The sequence below is a fragment of the Hylobates moloch genome, unplaced genomic scaffold (assembly GCF_009828535.3).
Source record: "Hylobates moloch isolate HMO894 unplaced genomic scaffold, HMol_V3 SCAFFOLD_16, whole genome shotgun sequence".
Taxonomy (NCBI): Eukaryota; Metazoa; Chordata; class Mammalia; order Primates; family Hylobatidae; genus Hylobates; species Hylobates moloch.
In genome coordinates, this window is record NW_026652291.1 from 32,331,452 (window position 1) to 32,346,457 (window position 15,006).

The 15,006-nt window shown below is 45.0% G+C and overlaps 1 protein-coding gene across 2 annotated transcripts in view; it reads left to right on the forward strand.

Annotated features, from left to right (window-relative positions):
* Positions 1–349: 349 nt before the first annotated feature.
* ZFYVE1 (zinc finger FYVE-type containing 1) overlaps positions 350–15,006 on the forward strand; it is a 56,913-nt gene continuing 42,256 nt past the window's right edge. Inside the window, exons 1-2 of one of the 2 annotated variants that reach the window (XM_058429743.1) lie at positions 350–579; positions 2,563–3,478. In XM_058429743.1, the coding sequence (XP_058285726.1) occupies positions 2,996–3,478 (483 nt within the window). In that variant the 5' untranslated portion in view covers positions 350–579; positions 2,563–2,995. The remainder of the gene's footprint in view (positions 580–2,562; positions 3,479–15,006) is intronic. The other variant, XM_032179703.2, reaches the window with a different exon arrangement.

Here is a 15,006-nt window from a genome sequence, read left to right on the forward strand (position 1 = left end):
CTTGAATCCAAATTAATTTACTCGCCATTTCCCACTTATACTAGACATTATTACATCAGTTCTCTAATGTAGCACCATGCCTTCCCCAGTTACAACCCAAAAGAACGTGCTGAAACCTGCGGACACCACACTCAATGCAAAAACTCCAAGTTCCGAAATCCTCCGTAGCCTTTCCCCACCGCCTCCTCGCAAAAGCAGCCTCTTCAGTACTGGGAGTTGTAGTCATTCAGAGTCTTCGCTTCCGGGATGAGGGGCGAGAGCGCGCCTCGAGGAGCTACATCACCCAGGAGGCAGTGCGCACTCCGCCCTCGCTGGCGCCGGGCTCCTCCCTCTCTCGCTCCTCCCTTTCTGGGCTGCACCGCTCACGCTTTCCTGTTAGTCCGAGCTGGGAGAAGTTCACTCCGATCAGCTGATCCCAACTGACAACAGGAGAGGAGGAAGCCCGGGAGGCAACGAAGGAGGAGGGTGGCGGAGATGGAGATGGAGATGGATCTGCCGGTGTCCTGAGGAACAGCCTCTGTCCCCACCGGCGCCCTGCGGCCCCCCGACGCCGCCTTGCTGCGGCCGAGCTTCTCCGTGGTGGGATCCCCGGGCCGCGGCCGGCAGGGCAGGGCGGGGAGGGCACGGCCCAGCGCGGGGCGAGTGATCGTCCTGGGGCTCAGGCTTGCCCTCGGGAGGAAGGGGGGGCGGGTGCGGCGGGGGTGGGGGTGGGGTGGTATAAACAATGGATTCGGCTCGGGGCTTTGCCGGCGTGGAGGGGATTTTGGGGGACCTTCTTTGTTCTTAGGCTCCGCTCCTGCCCCTCGGGTTGTGCCGGTGGTGTCCGGGTGGAAGGAAGGATGAGGAACCCCCGGCTGGGGAGAGGTGTCGAGGTGGGGGCCCGAGTGGGCAAAATGTTTGGTTGACATGGCCGGGCGTAAGGTGTACTTTTGAAGGTTGATTTTATATTTTTCTCAATTGTGACAAGTTTGATTTTTGTTTCTGTTTTGGGAGCTGGCTGGGCATGTCTGAGGTTAGAGTGTAAATAAGATCCCCTAGTCACTCCCTTCGCCTTCCTTGTTTATCTAAAAATAAGATTGATAGATTGATTACTGTAGGGGAGGAGTGACTATCAGAAATGCAGGGCTTTACACCTTGTCGGGGCCTTGGAATGCGGGTCAAGGCTAGGGGGAATTAGGAATATAATTGTCAAAGTGACAAAAGCCCCTTTCTTGCCCCAGTTATCTTTTTTCCTATTTTGAAGTTATTTTAAAGTTAGTTTTTAAGTGACAAAGAGAAAAATTATTTGTTTTGATTCACTGCAGGCCTGGCTTTGCCACGGGTCAAAGTAGAGGAATTGTCTCCTGTTGCTCCTTTTTTTTTTTTTTTTTCCAATTAGTGAAAGAAGGGACAGAAGAATTACAATGTAAAAAAATTGTTTTTAAACACGAAATTGTTACTATTGTTTCTAAGTTTAGAGTCCTTAATATACATCTAGCTAGAGTTGAAACAATCCAGTTACAAGGCTAACCAGGTCGGCCCAGGTATTTGATAGATCTAAAGTTTATTATTACATTTTCATTAGCTTTGTGAAGGCCTCTCCACTCCTCCCAATTGTGGGATGCGTGTGGGGGTGCAGAGGGCTGTCCTTCCAAGGACGACTCACTTAGTGATTTAGATTCTGAATTTAATATCTGAATGAACAGAAAATTCCAGTCTGGGAAATAGAGCAGCAAAGTCTCTTAAATGCCTTGGGCCTAGAGGTGGCGTTTGTTGTCAAGAGGAGGAACTTTAGCCTTAATTTTGAGATTTTTTTTTTTTTTTTTTTTTTTGAGGGAGTCTTTCTCTGTCTTCCAGGCTGGAGTGCAGTGACAAGATCTCGGCTCACTGCAACCTCCGCCTCCTGGGTTCCAGTGATTCTCTTGCCTCAGCCTCCCTAGTAGCTGGGATTACAGGTGCCCGCCACCATGCCTAGCTAACATTTGTATTTTTAGTAGAGATGGGATTTCACCATGTTGGGCAGGGTGGTCTCGAACTCCTGACCTCAAGTGATCTGCCAACCTTAGCCTCCCAAAGTGATGGAATTACAGGTGTGAGCCACTGCGCCTAGCTGTACAACAAGCCAGTGTAACTGTTAAGATAAAAAATGAGATTTCTGGCCAGGTGCGGTGACTCACGTCTGTAATCCCAGCACTTTGGGAGGCTGAGGCGGGCAGATCACCTGGGGTCAAGAGTTCAAGACCAGCCTGGCCAACATGGTGAAACCCCGTCTCTACTAAAAATACAAAAATTAGCTGGGCATGGTGGTGAGCGCTTGTAATCCCAGCTCCTTGGGAGGCTGAGGCAGGAGAATCGCTTGAACCCGGGAGGCGGAGGTTGCAGTGAGCCGAGACTGTCCCATTGCACTCCAGCCTGGGCAACAAGAGCAAAACTCTGTCTCAAAAAAAAAAAAAAAAAAAAAGAGGAATGAGATTTCTCTTAGCAGTTTTGGGCTAATATTTAATTTAGTCAAAAAAAAATTTTTTTTAAAGGTGCACTTCCGTTTTTTAGATGAGTGAAATCCTTTTCCTTCCTCTATTCTAGGTATCCCCTGAAATACTAACTTCAGGTCGAATTATATTGAAAAGCTCCTGACCACTTTCTTTCATTACCAAAACTTTGTAGCTGATGTCCAACCCATGAACCCACCACTGTACACCCATCAGACCTCTCTCAGATAGCCATAAAAGACCCTTCCAAGTCAATTTTGACCACGTCTTTGCTTGCACTTTATGGAGGATGAAACCATCAAACCAAATCAACGTTGCTGCTAATACAAGAGTCTTAGAGGCAGCAAATTAAAAATTTGAACATTTGTTTGTGAAGAGCCATAACAGGACATGAAAGGTGTTCTTTTTTAAAGTGTTCAGAACCCTGTGGAAGTTTCGTGCAGTCTTCAGACTCAAATCTTCGTCTTCACCCCGGGGCAAGCTCAGTGACTATTATATGGTGGGTGTGTTTCCTTACCAGTGTGAGTATGAGTGCCCAGACTTCCCCAGCAGAGAAGGGCCTGAATCCGGGGCTGATGTGTCAGGAAAGTTACGCTTGCAGCGGGACTGATGAAGCTATCTTTGAGTGTGATGAGTGCTGCAGTCTGCAGTGTCTCCGCTGCGAGGAGGAGCTCCATCGGCAGGAGCGCCTGAGAAACCATGAGCGGATAAGACTCAAACCTGGCCATGTCCCTTACTGTGACCTCTGCAAGGGTCTCAGTGGGCATTTACCAGGTGTTAGGCAGAGGGCAATAGTGAGGTGCCAGACCTGCAAAATCAACTTGTGCCTGGAGTGTCAGAAGAGGACTCATTCTGGGGGTAACAAAAGGAGACACCCTGTTACTGTGTACAATGTCAGTAATCTCCAGGAGTCACTGGAGGCAGAAGAGATGGATGAGGAGACCAAGAGGAAGAAGATGACTGAGAAGGTTGTGAGTTTCCTCCTAGTAGACGAAAATGAAGAAATTCAGGTAAGCACATGCATATAGTGGGATTCATGTGTAGTGGAGCAGATCTGTTGTTGGAAGCCAGCTCTCAAAAAACAATGTCCAAGAGGAGATCACATTTTAATCATTAAAAGGCAAGACCTCTGGAGGCTTTAGTTGCATGGAGTCAGATTTAGTTACCAGCTGCATGACCTCTGGCCGAATTACTTTACTTCTCTGACCCTTAGCTTTTTCATCTATAAAATGGGGGACAGCCTACTTCATCGAGTTGTGAGGTTGAAATGAGACAGTGTTTGTAGAGCCTGTTGCATAATAAATGGTCAGTGTATATGGTAGCTGTTGTTAGTATTAATTGTAGCATTATTATTAGAACAAACTAATTTAAAACATTTCAGAATGAGAGCACCCTGGCAAGCTGTGAGTAAATGTTAGTGATGCGGGACTGCACCTATCCAGGGAAACACACACTAACAGTGGGTCCCATGGGAGTGCTAGCTAATAAGGCATAAACCTGTTATCTTGATTTAAAAAGTGGCTTTTAATAAGGACAATATTCTTTCCAGATGGTCTCTTCATATATATATAATATATACTATACATAATTATATATACTATATAGTATATATAATTATATATTATATAGTATATATAATTATATATTATATATAGTATATATTGTATATAGTATATACAATGTATAGTATATATACTATATATAATATAGTATATATTAGATACTATATTATATAGTATATATTATATACTATATGTAATATATATTATATTATATATAGTATATATACTAGTATATATACTATATATTATAGATTATAAAAAATACATATATATGTATATGTAAATACAAATATATATATATATATATATATATTTTTTTTGAGATGGAGTTTCGCTCTGTCACCCAGGCTGGAGTGCAGTGGTGCCATCTTGGCTCACTGCAACCTCTGCTTCCTGGATTCAAGCGATTTTCCTGCCTCAGCCTCCCAAGGAGCTGGGATTACAGATGCGTGCCATCACGCCTGGCTAATTTAGAATTTTTAGTAGAGACGGGGTTTCACCATATTGGCCAGGTTGGTCTCGAACTCCTGACCTCAAGTGATCCGCCCGCCTTGGCCTCCCAAAGTGCTGGGATTACAGGCGTGATTGGCTGGTCTCTTCATATTTTCTTGTATAGGTTTCTGATCAGTAAAAGCCAGTGAGGGCATCTGGGAGTACAGAATGACTAGGGGATATTTGGCTTGAGTCTGAGTTGGGGAGATGGTAGTGTTGTGACAGCTAGGCGAGACTGGGGAAGGGGTAGTATAATGTTTATACTTTTGAATGAAGGTAGTGTAATGTCTATACTTTTCTTTTGAGTGGGCTTTCAAGTGAAGTTTGCTTGAATTCACATCCTTGTTTACCAATCACCGTATAGCCAAGGGTGATAAAAATCCTTTCCATTCCTAATCTTTTTGAGTCCTATCAACAATCCTGTGAAGTACAAGTGAAACCGAGGCACAGCTTAAATGATTTTTTATCACATTCTGGCACATAGTATCCAGTACCAGTTTGTTGTAGTCAGTATCACTGGAGTATCTGTGGTCCATTGACTCAGTACTTTTGATGGTGATGACTCCTTCAGTTTCCAGTTTGGAGGGGAGTACCTATGTAAGTAAGTTACCATTTGAGAGGCTCCCTAATTACCCACCTAATATTTTTTTCTGTACTTTTTTCCTCCTTGGATAAAGCTGATGGAAATGAGATACATCATGATTCCTATATACTTCCATTGTCAGCTTAATACTTTGCTAACACAGACTTTTCTTTATTGGTTTGAGAGGATCGAATAGAGTTATGGAAGAGTGACCTAGATCCCATTCCACGTCCCTTGTCAGCGATAATGTCTTCGTTATGGATTACGCTCTAATTGGGTGACATTGTGGACTAAATCTTTTATAAATGGAACACTTGGATTTTGGGTGATTCTTGATGGTCTTGCTCAGTTCTCTGTAATGTCAGCTTTTGGAAAGTCATAGTTTGGTTGTTGCCACTTTTGTCAAATGAGGGGAAGCTTTGGGGTGAACTAGTAACCCTCATGGATTGCATTGGCACCTTTAAAAAGAATGTTTTTTTGGGGAGGAGAATGTGTATTTTTTTTTCCTTTTGTAGCATTGATACGTGTTCCTTAGTTGAAAATTAAGAGCATATAAAGAAGTGTAATGAAGAAGATAATTCTAACTACCCAGAGATGATATTGGTCCTTCATCTTTTTTATCTTGAATGTAATATGTAATAATTAGATTGTTCGTAAAGATTCTTCCTGCATTTCCTCCCTTCATAAACATTAACCACTTCCTAGGAAATAACAGTTTATTAATTGCAAGCAGCATTTTTGGGACTGATGGTTTAGACATAGAATTCATTGATTTTAGGTGATTTGTTCTCATAGAGTCATAAATGGAGAAATACTTAAAATATCTAGTTCAGTTTTCTGGTAGTGAATGTTCAAAACAATTAGATGATTGACATAAATCTAGGTTATAAATTAAGCTAGATTGTGAACTTCTGGAGAGCAGGACCATGTTTCACGGCCTGTGCCATGTACAATGGTAAACACATTGTCAGTGCATAAATACTTACTGATTGGTGTTGTCACATCTCAACTTCAGTTATTTATTTATTTATTTATTTTTATTTTTTATTTTGAGACAGAGTCTCACTCTGTCCCCCAGGCTGGAGTGCAGTGGCACGATCTTGCCTCACTGCAAGCTCCGTCTCCCAGGTTCAAGTGATTCTCCTGCCTCAGCCTCCTGAGTAGCTGGAACTACCGACACACACCACCCTGCCTGGCTAACTTTTGTGTTTGTTTTAGTAGAGACGGGGGTTTCTCTATGTTGGTCAGGCTGGTCTTGAACTCCTGACCTCAAGTTATCCGCCCGCCTCAGCCTCCCAAGATGCTGGGATTACAGGCGTGAGTGACCATGCCCAGCCAACTTCAGGTTTTAAAAAATGGATATCAAGGCCAGACATGGTGGCTCATGCCTGCAATCCCAGCACTTTGGGAGGCCCAGGCAGATAGATCACCTGAGGTCAGGAGTTCGAGAGCAGCTGGGCCAACATGGTCAAACCCTGTCTCTACTGAAAATAAAAAAAATTAGCTAGGCGTGGTGGCTCACGCCTGTAATCGCTACTGGGATTGTAGGCGCCTGCCACCAGGCCTTCCAATTTTTGTGTTTTCAGTAGGGACTGGGTTTTGCATGTTGGCCAGGATGATCTCCAACTCCTGACCTAATTGATTCTCCTATCCTGGCTTCCCAAAGTGCTGGGATTAAAGCAGTCACCATTAATGATGAACTGCGGCCAGACGCGGTGGCTCACGCCTGTAATCCCATCACTTTGGGAGGCCGAGGCAGGTGGATCACGAGGTCAGGAGCTCGAGACCAGTCTGGCCAACATAGTGAAACTCCGTCTATACTAAAAATACAAAAAAATTAGCCTGGTGTGGTGGTGTGCGCCTGTAATCCCAGCTACTCAGGAGGCTGAGGCAGGAGAACCGTGTGAACTCGGGAGGCGGAGGTTGCAGTGAGCTGAGATCACACCATTGCACTCCAGCCCGGGTGACAGTGCGAGACTGTCTGAAAAAACAAACAAACAAACAAACAAAAAACAGTGAACTGCATGCCTTTCTAGAATTTTTTCATTTATACTTATCCTTTTCTTTCATTTCCTTTTTTTTTTTTTTTTTTTTGAGATGGAGTCTCACTCTGTCACCCAGGTGCTGGAGTGTGATGGCACAATCTTGGCTCACTGCAACCTCTGCCTCCTGGGTTCGAGCAATTCTTCTGCCTTAGCTTCCCAAGTAGATGGGAGTACAGGTGTGTGCCACCATGCCCAGCTAATTTTTGTATTTTTCGTAGAGACAGGGTTTCACCATGTTGACCAGGATGGTCTTGATCTCTTGACCTCATGACCTGCCCACCTTGGCCTCCCAAAGTGCAGGATTACAGGTGTGAGCTCGACATAAATTTTCTTTTTTTTTTTTTTTTTTGAGACTGAGTCTTGCTCTGTTGCCCAGGCTGGAGTGCAGTGGTGTGATCTCAGCTCACTGCAACCTCCGTCTCCTGGGTTCAAGCGATTCTCCTGCGTCAGCCTCCCGAGTAGCTGTGATCGTAGGCACCACCACCACGCCTGGCTAATTTTTGTATTTTTAGTAGAGACAGGGTTTCACCTTGTTGGTCAGGCTGGTCTCGAACTCCTGACCTCGTGATCCACCTGCCTCGGCCTCCCAAAGTGCTGGGATTACAGGCGTGAGCCACTGCGCCTGGCCTCGGCCTAAACTTTATAATTAAACTTCATTGTGGCCAAAAGCACCAGCTCACCAATTCTTTATGGCTGCTGTGAGAATCTGATGAACCATAGCTCTGTATAAATGTATTATTTATCATTATCAAAGTGTTATTGATGAACTTCCTAATAGCAGTAAAGAGTCTATCGGTTAGGTTCTGATTTTGTTTTTCTTTTCATGTTTCTAGGCATTTGTGGGTTTTGAGCATTTTCAATTTAGTACATAGAGATTTTTTTTTTTTAGATGGGGTCTTGCTGTGTTGCCCGGGCTGGCCTTGAATTCTTGGGCTCAAGCAATCCTTCCACTTCAGCTGCCCAAGTAGCTGAGACTACAGGTATGCACCACTGTGCCCGGCCCATAGATAGAGGTTATTTTAGCACCTGTAGGCTGTAACCCTTGTGTGTGGTCTCCTCAAATTCTATGGCCTAGAGTCTTCTAAGATTTTTGTGTATGATTTGAGTACTATTCAGTTTCTTTTAGAAAATGTAAAAGGACAAAAAGCTTCCTTTAAGGGTGAACATTTTATCATTACCTTGTCATTTGAGTGTGTACTATAGTGGTAAATTTGAGAAGAGACTGATTTTTGGTCTCAGAAGTAGAAAGTCACCTGTAGCTCCTAAATGGACACATTTGACCTGCTAGCCAAAGACATCCATTAATTCATCACATTTTTGGTGCATATATTATGTGCCAGGAACTTTTTTTTTTTTTTTGAGATGGAGTCTCTGTCACCCAGGCTGGAGTTCAGTGGCACGATCTTGGCTCACTGCAACCTCCGCCTCCTGGGTTCAAGCAATTCTTCTGCCTCAGCCTCCTGAGTAGCTGGGATTACAGGTGCGCGCCATCATGCCTGGCCAGTTTTTTTGTATTTTTAGTAGAGATGGGGTTTCACCATGTTAGTCAGGCTGGTCTCGAACTCGTGACCTCATGATCTGCCTGCCTCGGCCTCCCAAAGTGATGGGATTACAGGCATGAGCCACTGCACCCAGCCGTGCCAGGCACTTTCTATGTTCTGGGGATACATGGTTAATAAGACATGGTCCATTCCTTCATAGAGCTTACCATTCAAGTGGGGAAAGCAGATTTCACAAATGGAAACACCTAAATAGTTGGTTCAGCTGTAGTGAGTATTATTAAGGAGAGTGATTTGGAAGCCTCTTTGGCAGGATGGTCAGAGAAGGCCTTATTGTAGAGGTGACTTTTTTTTTTTTTTGAGACGGAGTCTTGCTCTGTCGCCTAGGCTGGAGTGCAGTGGCGCAATCTCACCTCACTGCAACCTCTGCCTCCCGGGTTCAAGCGATTCTGCTTCCTTCGCCTCCCAAGTAGGTGGGATTACAGGCACCCATCAACACACTCGACTAATCTTTGTATTTTAGTAGAGACGGGGTTTTACTATGTTGGCCAGGCTAGTCTTGGACTCCAGACCTCAGGTGATCCGCCCACCTCAGCCTCCCAAAGTGCTGGGATTATAGGCATGAGCCACTGCCCCCAGCTTGCAGAGGTGATGTTTAAGCAGAGACCTTATGGGTAATACTAATGTGGTATGTAGGCCTCCAGATAGAGGGAATGAGAAGAAAATGAAGGTCGGATGGCATGTTCAAGGCTAGAAAGAATGCCAGCGTGGCTAGAGTGAGCTGGCAGAGAATGGTAAGGAAAGAGGTGCAGAGGGAAGCAGGTGCCAGAGCACGGGAGGCCGTAGAAGTAAGCGGATTTTATTTTAAGGGTGATGGGAGACACCAGACTGCTTTATGCTAAGAAGTCACAGGACCTGATAGAAGCTATAGTGACCCAATAGAGACTGATGTATAGACTAGATGGTAGTGACTGTAGAGGGACAGGAAGGAAGGCAGGGAGACCACTTAGGAGGCTGTTGCAGAGGGTGAGGAAAGAAGTGGTGTAGATTTGGTATTACTGAGATGGGGAAATGGAGAGACATTGATGAATTTTGGACAAAGTTCGTAGGTAAAATAGGAGTGCTGATATGTTGGATGGAGGAGTGAGGGAGTAGGAGAAGTCAGTGGTGACTTGTAGGCATTTGGTTTGTACAAATAACACTTGCTTATTTAATACGCCAGGTTTTATTGTGTGAAATTGATAAAACTAAGTCTTTAAGAACCTGATTGGTACAAAAAAGAGAGAAATTACTCCCGTTTGTATTATCTAACACAGTGGTTGTCAATCAGGAGCGATTTTGCTCCCTCAAGGGACATTTGGCAATGATTGGAGACATCTTTGGTTGTCACAACTGAGCTTTGGGGGGAGTATGCTGCTGGATAGTGCATAGAGGCCAGGGTGCTACTTAAAACCACAGGCAGGACATAGGGCAGCCCCCAACAGAAGGAGTTATCTGGTGGTATAAAAGGTCAGTAGTGCTGAGATTGATAAAGTAATCGATCTGACAGATGAAGGTTTAGTCTAACAGGACATCTGGACACTAGTGAAGTGGAAAATGTATCAGGGACAAAAAAAATTGAACCAAAGTTTTTCCTTCATCTTTTTTTTTCTTTTTTCTTTTGAGACAGGGCCTTACTATGATGCCCAGGCCGGTTTCCACCTCCTGGGCTCATGTGATCCTCCTGTGGCCTCCCAAACTGCTGGGATTACTGTACCTGGCCTTTTTCCTCCCTTTTTCAGTTCTATTTGCTCCTCAAGTAATTTATCTGGTGAACTCAGCATTCTCTTTTGACATACTTTGTAACCTCTCTAGTGAAATGGTAAGACTTTCTGAGTTGTATTCATTGATCTTTTTTTGTTTTTCTTCTTTGGGGACTGGAGTTTTGCTCTTGTTGCTCAGGCTGGAGTGCAGTGGCGCAATCTTGGTTCACTGCAACCTCTGACTCCTGGGTTCAAGTGATTCTCCTGCCTCAGCCTCCTGAGTAGCTGGGATTATAGGTGCCGGCCACCACACCTGGCTAATTTTTAGTAGAGATGGGGTTTCACCATTTTGGCCAGGCTGATCTTGAACTCCTGACCTCAGGTGATCCACCAGCCTTGGCCTCCCAAAGTGCTGGGATTACAGGCATGAGCCACTGCATCTGGCCGTATTCATTGATTTTTCTAGGCCTCAGTGGAACTGTACTAGGAAAACCAAAGGACTTATAGATCCTTTATTTATTTATTTATTTATTTATTTATTTATTTATTTATTTATTTGAGACGGAATCTTGCACTGTTGCCCAGGCTGGAGTGCAGTGGTGCGATCTCAAGCTCACTACAAGCTCCGCCTCCTGGGTTCATGCCATTCTCCTGCCTCAGCCTCCTGAGTAGCTGGGACTATAGGCGCCCACCACCATGCCTGGCTAATTTTTTGTACTTTTAGTAGAGACGGGGTTTCACGGTGTTAGCCAGGATGGTCTTGATCTCCTGACCTCGTGATCCTCCCGCCTTGGCCTCCTAAAGTGATGGGATTACAGGCGTGAGCACCGTGCCCGGCCAAGATCCATTATTTAGAGCTCGTAATAAATAAATGATTCACGCTGACGAGTCATCTATAATCTCTTGAAGCCAGAGGCAACACCTTAGCAAATAAGTTAAAGGTCAGAAGAATAAGATTTCTGGTAGTTAGAGTTCTTAGTGGGGGAAGAGGATAGAATTTTCCCATCTCTTGGGTCTTGTGTGGGAGTCAGACATCTTGTTGTATTAGAATGTTAACCTATCAGGAGAAGAAATGTGAAACAGTAAAAGGCATTTGTTTTTCTTTGTTCTTGTGTTTTTATTTTTTATTTATTTATTTATTTTTGAGATGGAGTCTTGCTCTGTTGCCAGGCTGGAGTGCAGTGGTACGATCTCAGCTCACTGCAATCTCCACCTCTTGGGTACAGGCATGAGCCACTGCGCCCAACAAGACTGCTTCTTTAAGAAGACCCATCGTGTAGCTTGGCGGCTTCACTTGTTTATGGTCCCAGAATAGTGTTGCTCAGAATACTGGGACTTGACTAAAAGAGATGTTATTCTAGTGGAGTTCAGGAATGGAAAATAGCAGGCCGGGCATGGTGGCTCACCCCTGTAATCCCAGCACTTTGGGAGGCCGAGGCAGGCGGATCACTTGAGGTCAGGAATTCGAGAGCAGCTTGGCTAACATGGCAAAACCCCGTGTCTACTAAAAATATAGAAATCAGCTGGGCGTGGTGGCAGGCACCTGTAGTCCCAGCTACTCAGGAGGCTGAGGCAGGAGAATCGCATGAACCCAGGAGGCGGAGGTTTCCTCTGCTATTTCCTCCCTCCCTTCCTTTCTTTCTTTCTTCCTTCCTTCCCCTTCCTTCCTCCCTTCCTTCCCCGCTTCCTTACCCCTTCCTTCCCCCCTTCCTTCCCCTTTCCTTCCCCCCTTCTTTCCCTTCCTTCCCTCCCTCCCTCCCTCCCTTCCTTCCTTCTTTCAGATGGAGTCTCACTCTGTCACCCAGCTGGAGTGCAGTGGCACCATCTTGGCTCACTGCAACCTCTGCCTCCTGGGTTCATGCAATTCTCCTGCCTCAGCCTCCTGAGTAGCTGGGACTACAGGCGCCTGCCACCATGCCCGGCTGATTTTTGTATTTTTAGTAGAGACAGAGTTTTGCCATGTGGACCAGGCTGGTCTCAAACTCCTGACCTCAAGTGATCTGCCTGCCTCGGCCTCCCAAAGTGCTGGGATTACAGGCATGAGCCACTGCACCCAGCCCTGTATGGGAATTCTTTACCACAAACTGGGCGTACTGGTCTGCCACGTCTGTGCCACTTCTATTTCAGGCTTGTCTGCTGTTCACTTTCTCGGCCCTGTTCTTGGCTTTCTGGTCTAGGGTAGCTTCCTGGGGCTTCTTCTTTCCAGCTCCTCTGTTGGAGATTGGCTGGTAGATAACATAACAGAAGGAAATCCTCAGGACTTCATTCTGGTCGTAGATCATGAGCCAGAGGGATCATAATCTTTCAAATTGTTGAATTTTCCCATTTTTCTCTTCCAATGGCCACAGTATTATAATGTAAGGACTAATTTTGGTGCAGTGGCTGGTTAGCCCTTTGGCAAGTTCTGGTCAGAATATGAATATATCTATTATTGGTTTCTTAGGTGTCATATAAATATAACAAAAAAATAGGTCTTCTTAGGAGCTGTCAAAATAATAACCAATAGTTGGGTTGGTAGCAGGGCCTCCTCCTCCATCATTGCCTTCAACACAAAGAAACTCAAGTAAAAGCCCCTTTTGTTTAGTGATAGTGGTAGAGGGGAAGGCATTATATGGCGTTTACTGGGAAACACAGGGTTGAGGATGACTCAGACCAAAAGAAAGATGAAAGAAACCCTATTATGTGCCTTCAGTTTCTGCCCAGTGTCTCGTGAGCTTTTTCAGCCTGGTGATCATTCAGTTACAACAGACTCCTGGCATTTAACTTGGTAGGCTGTTTTGTTTTAGTACAAGGATGTTTCAGATTTGACCTACGTAAGCCATCGAAACCACTGTGAGTCAGCTTTTTAGAGAACCTGTCTTTAACTACTTTAAGACACCTCCAGTTTGCATGATTCTCTTTTTTCTTCTGGCCTGTCAATTCCTTGAAGTGATTGATTTTTCTGGAATTGAGCAGGCATTTGGCCTTTTGAGACAGGATTAACATAATAGACATATTTCTTATTAATTTGACCTTCAATGTTTTCCTGTGGGTGCATCTACTGGCCGAACCACCCTTGAGTTTATCCAGGAGATTATATAGGGCAGATGCACTTCTGATGGCTGGTCAGACTTTTCTGGGGAGTCTTCCCTGCTTTGGGAGGAGCTCTCATGAGATCATTTCTATCTGAGGTTAGAACTGCTAAATGTATCGAACACATTTGCTTGATGGGAAATTGGAGGAAAGATGTGGGGAGACCATGAAGAAGGGAAGAAAAACAAGGGTAAAGAAGTTTCAGGCAAGAGGAGTTGGAAAGACCTATGGAAAGAGACATAGAGGAGCTTTTGAAGGTGGGGAAGGGTGGATGCTTCCCTAGAGAATCTTTTGTTCATTTTCCCCTTCTTTTCTTGTTTTTTCTTTTTTTTGAGATGGAGTTTCGCTCTTGTCGCCCAGGCTGGAGTGCAGTGGCGCAATCTCGGCTCACTACAACCTGGGTTCAAGCGATTCTCCTGCCTCAGCCTCCCAAGTAGCTGGGATTACAGGCACCTGCCACCATGCCCGGCTAATTTTTGCATTTTTAGTAGAGACGGGGTTTCATCATGTTGGCCAGGCTGGTCTCGGACCCTTGATCTCAGGTGATCTGCCCACCTTGGCTTCCCAAAGTGCTGGGATTACAGGTATGAGGCACTGCACCTGGCCCATTTTGCCACTCTTTTCAATGGCTTTTGGCTAGCATTTGAAGAGCCTCTGTTGACTGGTTTATATGGTCAGCTTGGTCATAGCTGCAGTTCTTGGGGCAGAGATGTTTTCCAGCCATACATAAGTAGCTGATCTCTGGCTTGACTTCACTGGAGGATAATTGGACTTCCAGGTAGCTTCTAGAATTTTCGGTCCCTTCCTGATTTCCTTCTACTTGAGACTAGGTTATTGCTGTCTTTCCCAGGAAATTTGACTCTAGATGTTAGAATACTTGAAAAGAACTGCCACAGCCTGGTTCTGGCGTGAAGTCACAGACCCTCAGGTTCAAGTGAAGGGGCAGCATGATCCTGAGCAATCCAGAATTCAAAGAGTATCCTAGAAATTCCTCTACTTTCCAGCTCAATCCCTTCTGTCTCATGAATATGTTATCTACACAGCTAAACTGTCATCTCTCATAATTTTTTCTTTCAAAGCGCTCAATACAGTTTATGTGTATCGTTCTACAGCAGTCATAAATATTTATTGAATTGTCGGCCGGGCGCAGTGGCTCACGCCTGTAATCGCAGCACTTTGGGAGGCCGAGGCGGGCGGATCACGAGGTCAGGAGATCGAGACCATCCTGGCTAACACAGTGAAACCCCGTCTCTACCAAAAATACAAAAAATTAGCCGGGCGTGTTGGCGGGCGCCTGTAGTCCCAGCTACTCGGGAGGCTGAGGCAGCAGAATGGCGTGAACCCGGGAGGCGGAGCTTGGAGTGAGCCGAGATTGTGCCACTGCACTCCAGCCTGGGCGACAGAGTGAGACTCCGTCTCAAAAAAAAAAAAAAAAAAAAAATTTATTGAATTGTCAATTGCATGCTTTGTGAGTTTCGGTAATATCTCTGAAAAAATGATTTAAAGTGAAAACTCAGATTAAATGACACTAGGGAGGAATGGC